Genomic DNA, 14108 nt, shown 5'->3' with positions numbered 1-14108 from the left:
AATTACAAGTAAAATAAGATAAAAAGATTTTAGAATCCACACTTTCAACTCAAAACTTAGCTAACATTTGGACATATATTTGATTAAAAATTGAAAAAAAAGTTTTTAAAGTTGTATTGAAAAATAATTTTTGAAAGTTAAAATTGTGTTTGAACATACATTTTATTTAAAGAAAAGTTGAAGTTTTGTGAATGGAAGAAAAAATTTCACCCAAAAACTGCCCTAAACCAGAATTTGATAACTTGAAAATTTTTGAATTATTTTCCCAAAATATTATCATATTTCATAAACAAACAATGTTCTCAATTTTTTTTTTTTTTTTAAAAAAATATGAAGCCAAAATCTGTGACCATACGAGAGCTTAATAATTTCTAACTTTTGAATTCATTTCTAGAGGGAGATTAGAAAAAACTTATTATGAATTCTATATTGGGCTTATAAATTTATTGGGTACAATGTTGTCCCTTCTTTACATGTTCGTAGAATTTATCCTTCTCTGATCTTTGGCTGAGGGAGTATGAGAAACCAAATGTTTTTCAAGGGGATTATGATAAAGCAAAAGGAGAACTTGATTGTTTGGCTTTCCCCTTCTTTTCTTCTTCTCTCTTAACGAGGAAACACCTAATAATTTGTCTTCTTGACTGAAAAAAGCGTTCTTGCATTTGAGGCACAAGTCGTCTGTCTTCCAGTACTAACTACACTAGAAATATCACAGAATTTACTTGACCTCTTACCTCTCATGCTCTATTATCCTGTGTTATTTTGCCTGTATAACTGTATTCTTTTGCTTTCACAAACAAAGCTTGTTGGAAGAAACATCCTAGCTCCCGTTCCATAAAAACACAACTCGAAAACTAGAAACATAAATTAAAAATCACAGAACATCTTTCTGATCCTCCATTCTCCCATCAGATTCTTCCTTTTGTAATTTTTTGCGCTGGCACCAACATAGATGCTGAGGGATGGGACCTTCATTTCCGACAACCCATTCATGCTCAGACACACTCTTGAGTGTTATCCTTTTTGCTGGATCTAAACAAGCCAGTACTTGTTAGGAAAACCCCGAGGGAAAAAAATACATATTATAACTACCACTATGCCTCAATCTCAAGTTAGTTGGGTTGGCTATATGAATCATTACGATCCATGTAGCTTTGTTTAAGCCCGCCTTAATCCCAATATATTATTATAACAGAAATAAAAACTTGACCCGAATGCTTTTCTACAAATTCAAAGCATCCGCAATAAGACAGCAGAAGGCAAATGCCAGTGGCATGAGAGACGAACCTTTACAAAGAAGCCCCTCGAGCAAATTCTTCAGCGGGGGATTCATACCATCAGGGAGAGCGAGGGGGTTATTTACTATCTGGGAATACAAAATGAAGGGTGTTAAAAGAAGCTTGAAAACTAAGGACTTAACCTTGTATAATACATCTGGAACAAGAGTTGACCCTCACGGCCTCACCTTGTCATATGTGTCCTGGAGTGTGTCTCCGAGAAATGGGTATTTTCCTAAAACCATACAGTAAAGGGTGACACCAACTGCCCATGTATCAGCAGCTTTTCCATGATATGTTAGTCCTATTAATAAGAAGAAAACACTTCAGTAAGTAAAAAGATTATTTAAATGTCAATTTTGGAGGACCGGAGACTCTAACCTAAACAGCACTCAGGAGCAGTAAAAACCGGAGTGCCAGGAGACCGCCTAAGCTCATCATTATCATCCTACAAAAAAGCAGTTCACTAATGTCAGCAATTAACTGAAAGAGAAAAAAATAATATAAGATAATGGCAAATATAACGTAACAATCACCCTAAATCCTTCAGCCCCAGAATTTAGAACAAAAGGATATAAATAAACAGCATCAAGAGCCCCCCTCTCCCAAGGGCCTTCAAATGCAAAAGGAATTTATGCATATTATTGATGAGTACAGCAGAGGCTGCCAGAGAACAATGAAGGTGACAGGAAAAAACCTGAGGGCAGTTATGTTACTCGGATACGGGTAGGGGTATATGATACATGTATGGATCTAGAGGTCGGATTCGTTATCTCATAAATTTTAAGATTCGGGGATATGGGTCAAAGTATGGATGCGGGCGCTATGATACGACCAATAAGTATATAAGAATAATATATATGACAATTAGTTGTTTAAGATTGTTGGAAAAAAAATTATTTTTTGATTAATATGGTGACTTGAATCCATTATTGTTAACTAAGTTAAACAAAAGATGACTATTAGTAATTATAAGTTGATACAAGTATAGTATTAGTATTTTTTAATCTTCGGATTCGGGAGTAGGGGTATTAATATGTAGTCAAGAATAAATGTAACTACGACATTTAAAGTATATATTTGACAATTAATTGAAGTTATTAAATTAAAGCTAGTATAGTTACATTTTTTGTACACGCTTATATTTTATATATAAATATCTCGTATAATAGCAAAGTGTTCTAGTACTTTACTGAATTTACATATGACAAACCTAAAATCAAACCAAATACCCAATCAGCCTATATTTCTTGGCCCCAGGTGTAGTCAAAATACCAAAGTTAGGGTCACCAAATTCAGTGCAGATCCTGCACTGACACTCAAATCATGTCGGATCGATGGTGTGGCAAGAATTTTGAAGGGTCCGAGCAACATATCACATCAGAAAGAGAAAGAGAAAGCAGGGAAAGCAGGCAGGTGGAAGTTAGACCCACAATTCACACTCCCTGCTTCCATGCAAACAATGTGCTGAACAGAGCCAGTGATCCCTGAGATACATATTCATCTCTCATATATCTAACAGCTCACAAAATGATGCTTGGACAATAAATTGAAAGGAGTCAGATCAAGGTCTTCGACAGCTAGATGCAGGGAAAACACCAAGAATCCGTAAGTGCAGAACAGATACGACAAAACTACAGAAGTACAGTGACTAACATATGCTGCGTGCCGAATAAGTCAAGGGAAGCACGCAACTTTGAAAGACCCACAGCCTACCTCCCCAGTGGGAAAAATGAAGAAGAAAAAAACTAAAAAACAGACCCTTGTACATGAATCTACATAAAAGGAAATTCAGAAGAAAACCATTGCTCCTTTTTAATTAATAAAGCCAAAAAAACCATTGTTGAAAAAGGTCATACCTCAAAAGCTTGGCTAACACTGAAATCACCAATCTTCACCCTGCCAGAGGCCGTAACTAAAAGATTGTCTGGCTTAATATCCCCATGGATTATATTCTGTTCAAGAGAAGAAAAAATATATATGTTAAACTGCATAAAGCACATTACAGTGATCTATCAATGACATATAGGTATCTGCTAAACCTTAAAATTAGTGATACGTGATTTAAGGAATCTAAAGAAAATGCGTGTGTCCAAAGGTTTCATCTCCGTGTTCACATTTAACATAGTATTCATATCGATAAACCCTGCAGGAAAGAAAGTGACCCCTCACTTGGGTCCCCGACTTTCTAATACCTCAAGTTAAAGGCCTGCCCTTATGCAAAGAATCTCATAGGCAGTATGACATGCTTACAACTAGCTGAACAAACAATTTCTAAAATGAACAATGTCATGATTGAGGTCAAAATAGCTACCTTCCCCAGTAAATGGGAAAGAGGGAGGGAAGAAGGCCACAAAAGAAGATTCAAAAGTAAAAGGCCATTTGCAAAGGAGACTAATCGTAGTTGACAAGCCTAACAACTATAGCAGCAACTACACTACAATTTCAAGCTAGTTCGGGTCGGCTATATGAATCCTTACAGACCATAATGCTCCACTAAGGATAGGCTATGTGAATCCTCACAAAACCATGTCACTCCATTTAGACCTGCAGCAATAAAATTTGAAGATTTAGGCCCTTTAGCACTAGAGTTTTCTACATTTTTCACAGAAATACAAATCATTTTTTGATAAGGTAAAGGACAGAAATACAAATCATTAACGCGACAAAAGACTCCTATCAAACAAAACCTTAATCACACCTATTGGTTACACGCCAATTTGGATCTTTTCTTCCATTATGTTCTACTTTGTATTAAGTCAGCATGGATTCCCAGAGATTGTAGGTCTTTCAAGATAACTTCCTTCCAAATGATTTCACACCAATGAACCAGTTTCTCTAACTTTTATCCTCTATTATGTGCTACTTGCACCTTCTGACTTTCACGAAATTCCTAGCTCTCTATCTATATTTGAGATTGTTGGGATTTTTCAAAACTCAATGAATGTGCAGAAAAGAAATGTTAATCCCACTCGGACCACTGATAGAACTTTTACTTCTTCAAATAAGTGACACTCCCACCCGTGGTAATGTGGACACACAGAGGTATTCAATTTGAAAACCAGCTGCTTTTATGCTTATAACCTGAGCGAATAGACAATTTCAAAATGGGTTCAAAGCCCAATATACATAACATGTCCGACAAGTACTACCTGAGTTAACCAAAATTTAACTATGAAACCCACGGGGTAACCATGGAGTTTCTTTTTTTTTTTTATGAAATAAGTTGCTTCATTGCAAGCATCAAGAAGATGCAAAAGTTACAAGAAGGATCAATGTTTCTAAAGACATATTGGAATACAACATATCATCGGGATGCAACCCGCTAAGGCAAGAGAATGAAAAACTAATACAAATACCGCCACTGAATTCATCATATGGGGCTTATCAAACAAAGAATAGGAAAAGATTGAGTCTAATGTATCACCGTCACACTGCACACTTGCATCGGTAAATTTAAAGAAGAAAACATACAATAACAGAGACGTGAGTACATGATGTACTCAGCAAGTCTCATAGACTCCCTCCAAAATGTGAGACAAGTCTTTCAGAAAACACGCATAAGAGTATCTAACAATCACAACCCAAAGTAGATGTTTAATAGCAATATTATAATTCGTAAACAGTTCTCATTTTATTGCGGCTGTAGCTGCCATGGTAAACACATTTGTTAATACAATTGAAATAATTCTTTAAAACATATTTTATCTCTTAGGCTTCAAGTGTAAACATAATCTCTTTTTAGGCCTCAAGCATAAACATACTCCCTTTCTACGGGCGGTTCTACTTAGATCCTTACTTAAATTCACCATAAGCATATAATGTGGTTGACCCAACCTCCCGATCAGCAAGGCTTATGTCGACATGTTACACCATGTATTGTTCGTGTCGGTCAAGCCAAACTCCCGCATGTCGGGACATGGACCAATTATTTTCATCACGTGATGTACATGGCGGACAAGTCAACCTCCCGCTTGCCGGAGCTTATACCAATTATTTTTAGCATGTGCTCTCCATGGTGGACGAGGTAACTCCCTGCTTACCTAGTTTCACCATGTACTATTCATGGCGGACAAGCAAATCTCTTGCTTATCAAGGCTTATATGACTTAAAGGGTCATTTGGTTCACTTACTAGTCATGCAAGATTATAATGCAGGGACTGTTTATGCGGTGATTAATGAGAAAGGGATTGTTATGCAGTGTTTAATAATTAAGGCATTGTTACACATGATATCTTTCAATATTCATAATTTTAAATGACAGTAATTCAAGATACACAAATCATTTCATTAGCATAAGTCCATTGATGCACATGCACATTGTTGAGTTGTCCCACATCGGTGGGATTTGAGGTCTTTGGTCTCCTTATATGGTCTTGGGCAATCCTCACCTCACAAGCTAGCTTTTGAGGTTGAGTTAGGATCAAGGTCCATTTATCACACATATTTGCAAAACATGGTGCAACGCACACCCACAAGCATAAGTCCCTATTTCAAAACCTATTCGAAAGTATTTAAAGCATGCAATTTAGGAAAAACACCTTAAGATGTAAGCTCTCCACTGACCTAAATCTTGGCGTACCAACAACATTTTACGGTCTCAACATGTCCAACAAGTTATCATTTACGATTTAATTCATGATATTCAACACTTTAAATATTCACCATAGAGTAGCCCATTCAAGGTCTACAAGATACTGGCTAAGGTTTTAATTGACAGTCTAAAAAAGGTGATTGGGAGGCTGGCCTCAGGATACCAAAATGCATTTATTAAAAGTACGCAGATCACTGATGTTGCCCTTATGCTAATGAAGTCCTAGATTGGAGGCAAAAAAAATGGTGAAACTTGGCCTTTTATTCAAGCTTGATATTGAGAAGGTTTTTGACAAACTAAATTGGCAATATCTAATCTCAATCCTAAGGCAAATGGGATTTGGAGAGAAATTGATCAAATGGATCAGATATAGCTTCACCACAATGAAGTATTATGTATAGGCTTCTTTTCTCCTAAAAGAGGGATCAGGCAAGGAGATCCCATATCTCCCTTTCTATTTATCTTAGCCATGGAGGGGCTTAGTAGAATGCTCGAATAGACCAAGCAGCTACAATGGTTACAAGGTTTTGATGTGGGTAGCAACTCAAAATTGACCATCTCTGTATCACTTATTATTCCCAGATGACACCCTTAATTTTTTGTGGTGCAGAAAATCTCAAGTTCAGTAACTTAACCTCACTCTTATGCTTTTTGAAGCTATGTCAGGTCTCCACATTAACATGTCTGAAAGCATTATTTACCTTGTTAATGTGGTCCCTGAATTGAAAAAGCTGGCAGATATTATGTATTGCAACACTGGTCCCTTCCCGACCACATATCTTGGTCTTCCTTTGGGTGCTAGACAAAGGTCAACTGAAATCTGGAATGCAGTCGTTGAAAAGTCTGAGAAAAGATTAGCTTCTTGGCAGCAGCAGTACCTATCTCTAGGTGGCAGATTAGCACTCATCAATAGTGTTTTGGACAACATACCTACCTATTTCATGTCTCTCTTTGCAATTCCAGTCAAAGTGCAAAGATAGCTTGACAAGATTAGGAGATCTTTCCTATGGGAAGATAATAGCTCCAACCACAAGTTCCACTTAGTCAAATGGGCCAAAGTTACACTTCCCAAATCACTTGGAGGTCTTGGAGTCAAAGACCTAGCACTTCACAACAAGAGCATGTTAATGAAATGGCACTGGAGGTATAACCAAGAAGAGGTTGGCCTTTGGAAGGAGATAGGTTCAAGCAAAGTATGGGGTTAATAGTCACCGGTGTACCAATGTTGTTAGATCACTTAATGGTACTGGGTTATGGAAGGGTATCAGGAAACTATGGGAAGACTTCTCTTGCAACACATCTCTTTTTGATGAAGAGTTCAAGCAAAGTATGGGGTTAATAGTCACTGGTGGCAATTTTTGAGGGTATATCTATGTATTTCGCAAAAATTCTATCATGGTTTTAATTTTCTCTAACCCATAAACCAAACGACCCCCTTGTTGTATAGAGTGCTTTTGGTTGATAGTTTCACTAGTTTTATCAAGCCAAAACAACCTAGAAATTAAAGGTAAGCATTTCATTCCTCAAACACATTAAAATAGAGCACGGAATTGTACATGAGGAACAACTTACCAATCCCATACACCAAGATTATAAATATTTAGTCAAAGTGTGCCAATACTTCAAATTAGAACTCAACAGTCAATCAAGGATAACATAATTAACCCAATACATAACTGGAAGTGGAGTTTCTCACAAGTATATGCCTTCAAGAATGCCCTTAGCATAAATTAGTGATGAAGCCTTTAAGATCAATCACAATAAGAAAAATCCACAAAAAGGTCATGATGCACAGAAAACCTCATGAGACGTGATTCAACGAAAATATATTTCTTTCAAAGACATGACTAAAAGGCTAGGTCATACATGAGAATGTAGATACATCAAGCCGGATACCGTGTCACGCAAGTACGTCTGTGCCTTATGTTCTCCGAGACCACCTGCCGGACCAGCACCCTCACAGACCCATTTTCCTTCAACGTATTCAAGAACTGTTTGAAACCAAAAAAGAAAAGGAAAAAAGCTTAGGATTTTCTGGGATTCCCCTTTTTTTGGGATACTTTGGTTCCCTCTTTCCATTCACCAAAATATGATTCAATATACAGAGCAAGCCTTGGCTGACTGATTTAAACGACGTTGGTTTATAGGAAAAGGAATGTTCAAGGAATACCCATGTAGAAGTGATCCGTTGTTGGGTCATCAATCACCTCAATAAGATTAACTATATTGGGATGGCACAGCATTTTCATGATCAGAACCTGTAAAAATGGGAATAAACATTTAGGCCATAATAGTTTATGAGAATAGAAAATGCAATAGGTAGCTGAGTCATATAATAAAACAGGAGTGACATAGGGCAATCCATCAATCCATCTCAAACTTAGTTGGCACACAGTAAAACAAAAGTAATCAGACATTCTTAACAAATATAAAGACTAATACTACCAAATCTTACACAGTGAGGAGTCATTTTTGTTCTTTATTGATAAATCAAACTGAGAAGCCTAAGGATAGAGTAGAACAGTCAAAATTTTCAAGTTCATCTATGGCCAAGGTTCAAAGTCAAGAGAATCATCAAGATTGTGTAAATATCACTTGTTATCAGAAAAAATTAAGAATATTATGCAGAATGTAGACATACAACAGTTGAATTTATCATTAATGACTAGGTCACTACTCATTATTAAGAATTCCAAGAATTAGAAAAACATTTCTTACCTCATAGTTCATATAACTAAGATCTCCTATAAGTATCTATGCCGTACTTATTTAAAATAAATAGAGCCCCGTGTATGTCTTTAGTCAGCCAATTTTAACAAGAGAATTTTCTTTTCTTCACTTTTTATGATATCAGAGAATCTACAATCTTGATAGAGACATAAGGAGCTTCTGCCTACTGATAGGTGACCTTCCATCGCTTACCAAGCCCAAACTTTTCTGATTCTAAATAAGTTTACTATTCTTGCATCTTTCAAGTGAGCATTCTAGAAGAACCACTTTTCTTTTTAGTAATTGTTTAACTTCGCCACTTATTAATTACCACTCCGATAATATAGAGCTACTTCATAGTGATCATTCTATCAGCACCATCTCTATCTCTTCTGACGACTATCACATTTATTCTTCTAACAACTTTTTATTTTGGGACAACAACTTGCAGGTACCTCAACTAATCTACCAGATACCTGCTACCTCCTGCCAGCATAGATGTCGTTCACCAAAGCTTAGGCAAATCAAAAGAATTCACCTAGTATCGACTCTGCTGGGATTTGAAACTTGGTTCCCAAAATTATCACTCTTAACTCTTCGACCGCTAGGCCACCTCCTTGGGGGCTTTCTTCAAGCGATGTTTCAAGCAAAACATTTTCAAAACTTCTTTTGTTTTTTCTCAATGTATCAGATTCCTGATACTAAGTCCCTCCTCTAAATAAGAATTCTGGTCAATGTTTCTAAAAGTTTTCCTCTTCATTTTCTTCATGGCACTAGAGTTTGGGTATTAAATCCCTCTTTTGAACATTGAATTTCCGATCACTGTTTCAGGGAGGACTTCTTCCTTTCATCATCGTATTAGAATTTGCGCATTGAGACCCGTCTCCAAGCATTGAACAACTAGTCACTGCGACCACTTTTTCTTCGGTCAAACTACGCTAATGATGGTATGGAGAATTGTATCACTATACTTCTTTATAGTGATCAAGGATAGATTCATTATCACGTGTGCAAGCAGTTCGACCACTTTGGGGAGGGGGGGTCAAACATAGTTTTTCTTTCCTGTGATTGATTGCTATTTAGGGGGTAGTTTACTATTTCAGTGCTTTTGGTAGTGTTTCCTGATTTCAATATAAGCACACTCAAACTACTTCACCCCCTTGAGTTTAGTAAGGTTGCTGAAAGCCGGGATAAACATTAAAAACATTGAATGATATCCTTGGTTTTGTGTTTCGGTTTTCTGATTGCATTACCTTTTGCTAGGTTTGTATTTTTTTTGCTTTGGTTGTCTGATCGGTTTGCTTGTTATTGCCCCTCCCCTCTCTCATTCCTGAGCCGAGGGTCTTCCGGAAACAGCCTCTCTGCCTTTTAAGGGCAGGGGTAAGGTCTACGTACACTTTACCCTCCCCATACCCCACTTGTGAGAATACACCGGGTATGTTGTTGTTGTTTAATGGGCTATCCTTAACAAATATGCTATAGAGCAATTAAAAATTGTGGAAGATGTTAATGATTATATCATAACTAAAGATTATACAAATTTGTGTGTTCATATAACTGAAGAAATTATACAAAAATTTAATCTCCTCTTCTATTTTCACAATGGAATATTGTTTACCACTTTACCTAAATTTGCAAGAGATTCACGTTCAACATTGTATAGCCGAATTACAGAATAAAGTTTGGCGATAACCCAAAAGTAGGTGTAACAAAAATTCAATGGAAGAACAGAGCATGTACCTCACGAAGAACATCTGACATAGCAGTTTCTGAAGGTGCCACACGCAATTTTAATAAATGAGACTTGCGAAAGGCCTGCATAAATTACTGAAAGCACTTACCACTATTTGAGAGACCAACTAAGCCAATATCAATGACAAACAGTCATTATTCTAAAACCACCTATTCATACAAAATAGTTCACTTCTTATCCTTTTTCCATCTATTCTTCCACAACAATAATTACTAATAGAACTAGTGGTCATGGATAAAATAGTTAATTAATCCCTCCCTCCCAGCGATCAATGAAAGGATGAAAATGACCTGACTTTGATGGTGAGTATTCTCTAGTATAACTTAACAAATTTCATCATGAATCTAGCAACCCATTAAAGAGAACTGTAACAAAAAGGCATATTAAATTTTAAACCTCAAATTCTATGTTTAAAGCAATCTGATTTACACATGAGAACAGAAGTTGTACATAAGATCAAGAGTGCAGGTAAAGGAAATGCATGCTTTAAGCTAAGTCATGTATCAACAGCCAAATAAGATGAAATCATAAAAATTTACTTCTTGTTACTAAATTGAAATATCGTATAATGTTACCTTAATGGCATAATGTTTTCCGTCAGTACGGCTCCGATATAGAACCTGTCATTGCAAGGTGACAAGATATTTAACCGAAATTCCTTCAATTAAAAATGGTAACATAACACCAGTAGCAATCAGCTCACCACTTTTCCATAGCTACCAGAACCAATCTTATATTCACGTACATACTCATTAACCATCTTTTTCCCATCTTCATCCTGGAACAATTACATCCATGAGTAACACCAGGAAAAGTAATGTTACAAAATAGCTGCATAGAAGGTCAACCGCTTTTTCTTTTTAGAAAAGCTGCATAGAAGGTTGACCATACAAAGCTTATAGAGCGTGCCACTTCAATAATTGCATTTGTACAAGAGAAGATAAATAATGCGATAAAATAGCTGCATAAAAGGATAACCATGCAATAGAGCATGCCACTTCAGTTGGCTCAACATACAAATGTATATTACAAAAAATTAATAGCAAATTAAAAGGTGTTGTGGGTGCACTAGCAAGAACTCAACCTTTTCTTATCAAAAACAAGTTAATAGCAACATAAGTAAGTATATTTCTCCAACCAGACATCTTTGGAGATATTAAAAATTAAAATGCCTGCTCTGGTTTACCTTTTTTAATAGGTAAGCATATGCTATCAGGGAAGTATATTTCTCCTATCAGATATCTTAAGATGTTAAAAATTAATATGTTCATTTGTCTGTTCTGGGCTTAATTTTTTTGTATGAGTAAAAAGATATGCTTCACATCAATTATCGGAGGAATTTCCCAAAAGGAGAAGCTTTAATATATGAATGTCTTAGAAAGAAAAACAAGAAGGCCTCTTAGTCCTGACTTTAGGGGAGAAAAAAAGCACCTATCAGGACAGCCAAACCTACTCATCTATAGCTCGATGGAAGCTGAGCTGAAGTGGAAGCATCGAGTGGAGGGGATTAGTAACCATCATTTTCACGTCTATTAAATTAAATGAAGGTTCAAACATTTCCATTTTCCAGCTATACACGGATACTTTGTTTGCCGTAAGTGTTAAAAAGATCTTATATTCTCCTATTACCTCATCCCGTATGACTTTGTGGGTTTCCTTGACAGGGATCTCCCTGCAAACCAACCCATTTTGAGCTCTGTACATGAGAATCTCTTCAGAGCGTTTGACTGGGCAGCGATACTCACCATCATCCCCAATACCAGTATCAGTTACATCACCATTGTAGGAGCAACCATCTTCTTCCTCCCCCTCTTCATATAGCAAAGACTCCTGAGAACAGTTATTTGACAATCCCAAATTGGGCCTTCCCACCCTCTTTGGTTTCCTAGCAAAACAGAACCCAAAACACCCACAGCACCCCATTTCTGTCACTTTAGCAACAGAATGCCCCTTCACAAACATCAAGAAACTACAGAAAGTTGTAATGACTACACTATACAACCCGATAACACTTTGATCCCCACACCTGAAAATTAGCATGCATCTTGTTACAAATCAATATGCAACTCAATTCACATACCAATCCAAAGATAAAAGCAGTATGATCCTTGATTATAAAGAAAGGTAAAAGTAGTATGATACTCTTAAAAGGGAAAATTTTGATATGGGCTTCAAGCCCCTGTTGACTTTGCTATTCAAGTGGATGCCATTCAGAAAAATGAAAGAAGCAGTTGATCAAATTGACTCCATTGCGATTGAATCCCGACATAGTGAAATGAGCTCCAGTTTACTACAAAAATTAGTTACAGACTGAGGCAGGCTAGTATATTCCACTCCTCAAGAGCCAAGGAGCCTTATCAGAGAACCTGACCATTCACCATAACTGAAAAAAAACCAGAAAGGAAAAAGATGAGATGACAAGTTTTAACTACTACACATTATGGAACATGAATTGAAGTAACACGTTATATATGTTTATCTATCTACACACACACACATACACTATATTCATGTATCATCTGCATACGCAGTCAGAAATATCATAAACCAGAAAAAGGCAATCAAAAAAGATTCAAAAGCAGTAAAAAAAAGTTAACCTTTTACCTCAAATTGAATTAAATTTACAAACGTAACAACAACCTGAAAAGAGAAAAAAGAAAAACTAAGTATAAAATACTATCCACATTAGGAATATAAAATAAGGTGAAATACTATCCACATTAGAAAAGAGAAAAAAGAAAAACTAAGTATAAAATACTATCCACATTAGGAATATAAGGTGAAATAAACTAAAGTCAAATTTCCACAAATAAATTAGTTTTTAGGAGAGGATAATTCAACATTAAAATAACATGAAGCTGACATCACAAAAATCAACCACCGAAAATTGGAGAGGAAAAAAATAATGCATAGGTACGAACAAACATACTAAGTATATATTACACGTACACATGCCCATACACCTAACATATACATGTATCATCAGCATATGCAATAAGAAGGCAGAACACAATTTTAAAAAATTCAAAATGAGTGAAAAAATATTTAACCATTTTACTATAAATTGGTGGAATTCAACAACTAACCTGAGAATTTCCCGAAGAAGGATTTGATTTTGATTCGTTATCAGCGAATTTGGTGTTCAAAACCCTAAATGCTTATTGATTTTACCTGAAAAAACAAAAACAAAGAAATCGCCAAAAGAAATTACAAAAAATGTAAGATAAAACAGAACGCAAAAAGGAAAAGAATGATTTGAATATAAAGAGAGAGATTTGCGGTGAAAGGTATTAGTTCTTACTTCTTACAGTGGAAATGGCGTTTCAAGTGGAATTTGAGATTTAGGGCTGTGTTGAGTTTTGTGCGGAAAATGGGGACGGAAAGCGAGAGGGAAAAAAGCCAAGGGAAAGAGAAATGAGAGAAATAGAGGAACAAAGAGAGGTGAAATGTGGCAGTTTTGTACTGGCTTTTTTATATTGCACTTCCAGCTATTTGAGGTATGTGTCCGTTATGAATTTGCCAGATGGTGATAGAATCTTTAATTTAATTATGATTAGTTGAAATATATTCCATAAATCACTCAATTATGATGAGTTGGTATGGTTTTATGTGAATATCCAATATGAGTAAGTTTATATTATAATACTCATTATCTTGAAAATTCTTTTATTTTTGGAGTATTTAGTTTGTTTTTTTAGACAATACTTTTGTATATTCCTAGTTGGTTATTTCTCGAAAATTATTGGAGACCATTGTATTTCTGAATACAGAAAGT

At 36.0% G+C, this 14108-nt stretch overlaps 1 protein-coding gene across 4 annotated transcripts; it reads right to left on the bottom strand.

Annotated features, from left to right (window-relative positions):
- Positions 1-401: 401 nt before the first annotated feature.
- On the bottom strand, positions 402-13797 carry LOC104238662 (serine/threonine-protein kinase GRIK2-like). Of its 4 annotated transcripts, XM_009793087.2 has the most exons (15): positions 13635-13763; positions 13420-13504; positions 12938-12973; positions 12476-12716; positions 11963-12359; positions 11037-11111; positions 10909-10953; positions 10321-10395; positions 8042-8129; positions 7738-7862; positions 3137-3232; positions 1659-1725; positions 1466-1581; positions 1288-1366; positions 402-1032 (listed from the first exon to the last, which is right to left on the bottom strand). In XM_009793087.2, the coding sequence occupies exons 5-15, from the start codon at positions 12293-12295 to the stop codon at positions 875-877; spliced, it is 1257 nt and encodes a 418-aa protein (XP_009791389.1). In that variant the 5' UTR covers positions 12296-12359; positions 12476-12716; positions 12938-12973; positions 13420-13504; positions 13635-13763; the 3' UTR covers positions 402-874. The 4 variants fall into 4 exon arrangements, with proteins under 4 accessions (XP_009791389.1, XP_070024499.1, XP_070024500.1 ...); XM_070168398.1 differs by lacking the exon at positions 12938-12973; XM_070168399.1 differs by lacking the exon at positions 12938-12973 and having other exon boundaries at positions 7768-7862; positions 11963-12716; positions 13635-13797.
- Positions 13798-14108: the final 311 nt, after the last annotated feature.

The sequence above is a fragment of the Nicotiana sylvestris genome, chromosome 2 (genome assembly GCF_000393655.2).
Source record: "Nicotiana sylvestris chromosome 2, ASM39365v2, whole genome shotgun sequence".
Classification (NCBI taxonomy): Eukaryota; Viridiplantae; Streptophyta; class Magnoliopsida; order Solanales; family Solanaceae; genus Nicotiana; species Nicotiana sylvestris.
Note: the sequence above shows the minus strand (reverse complement) of the source record. Positions and strands in the feature narration are given on the sequence as shown.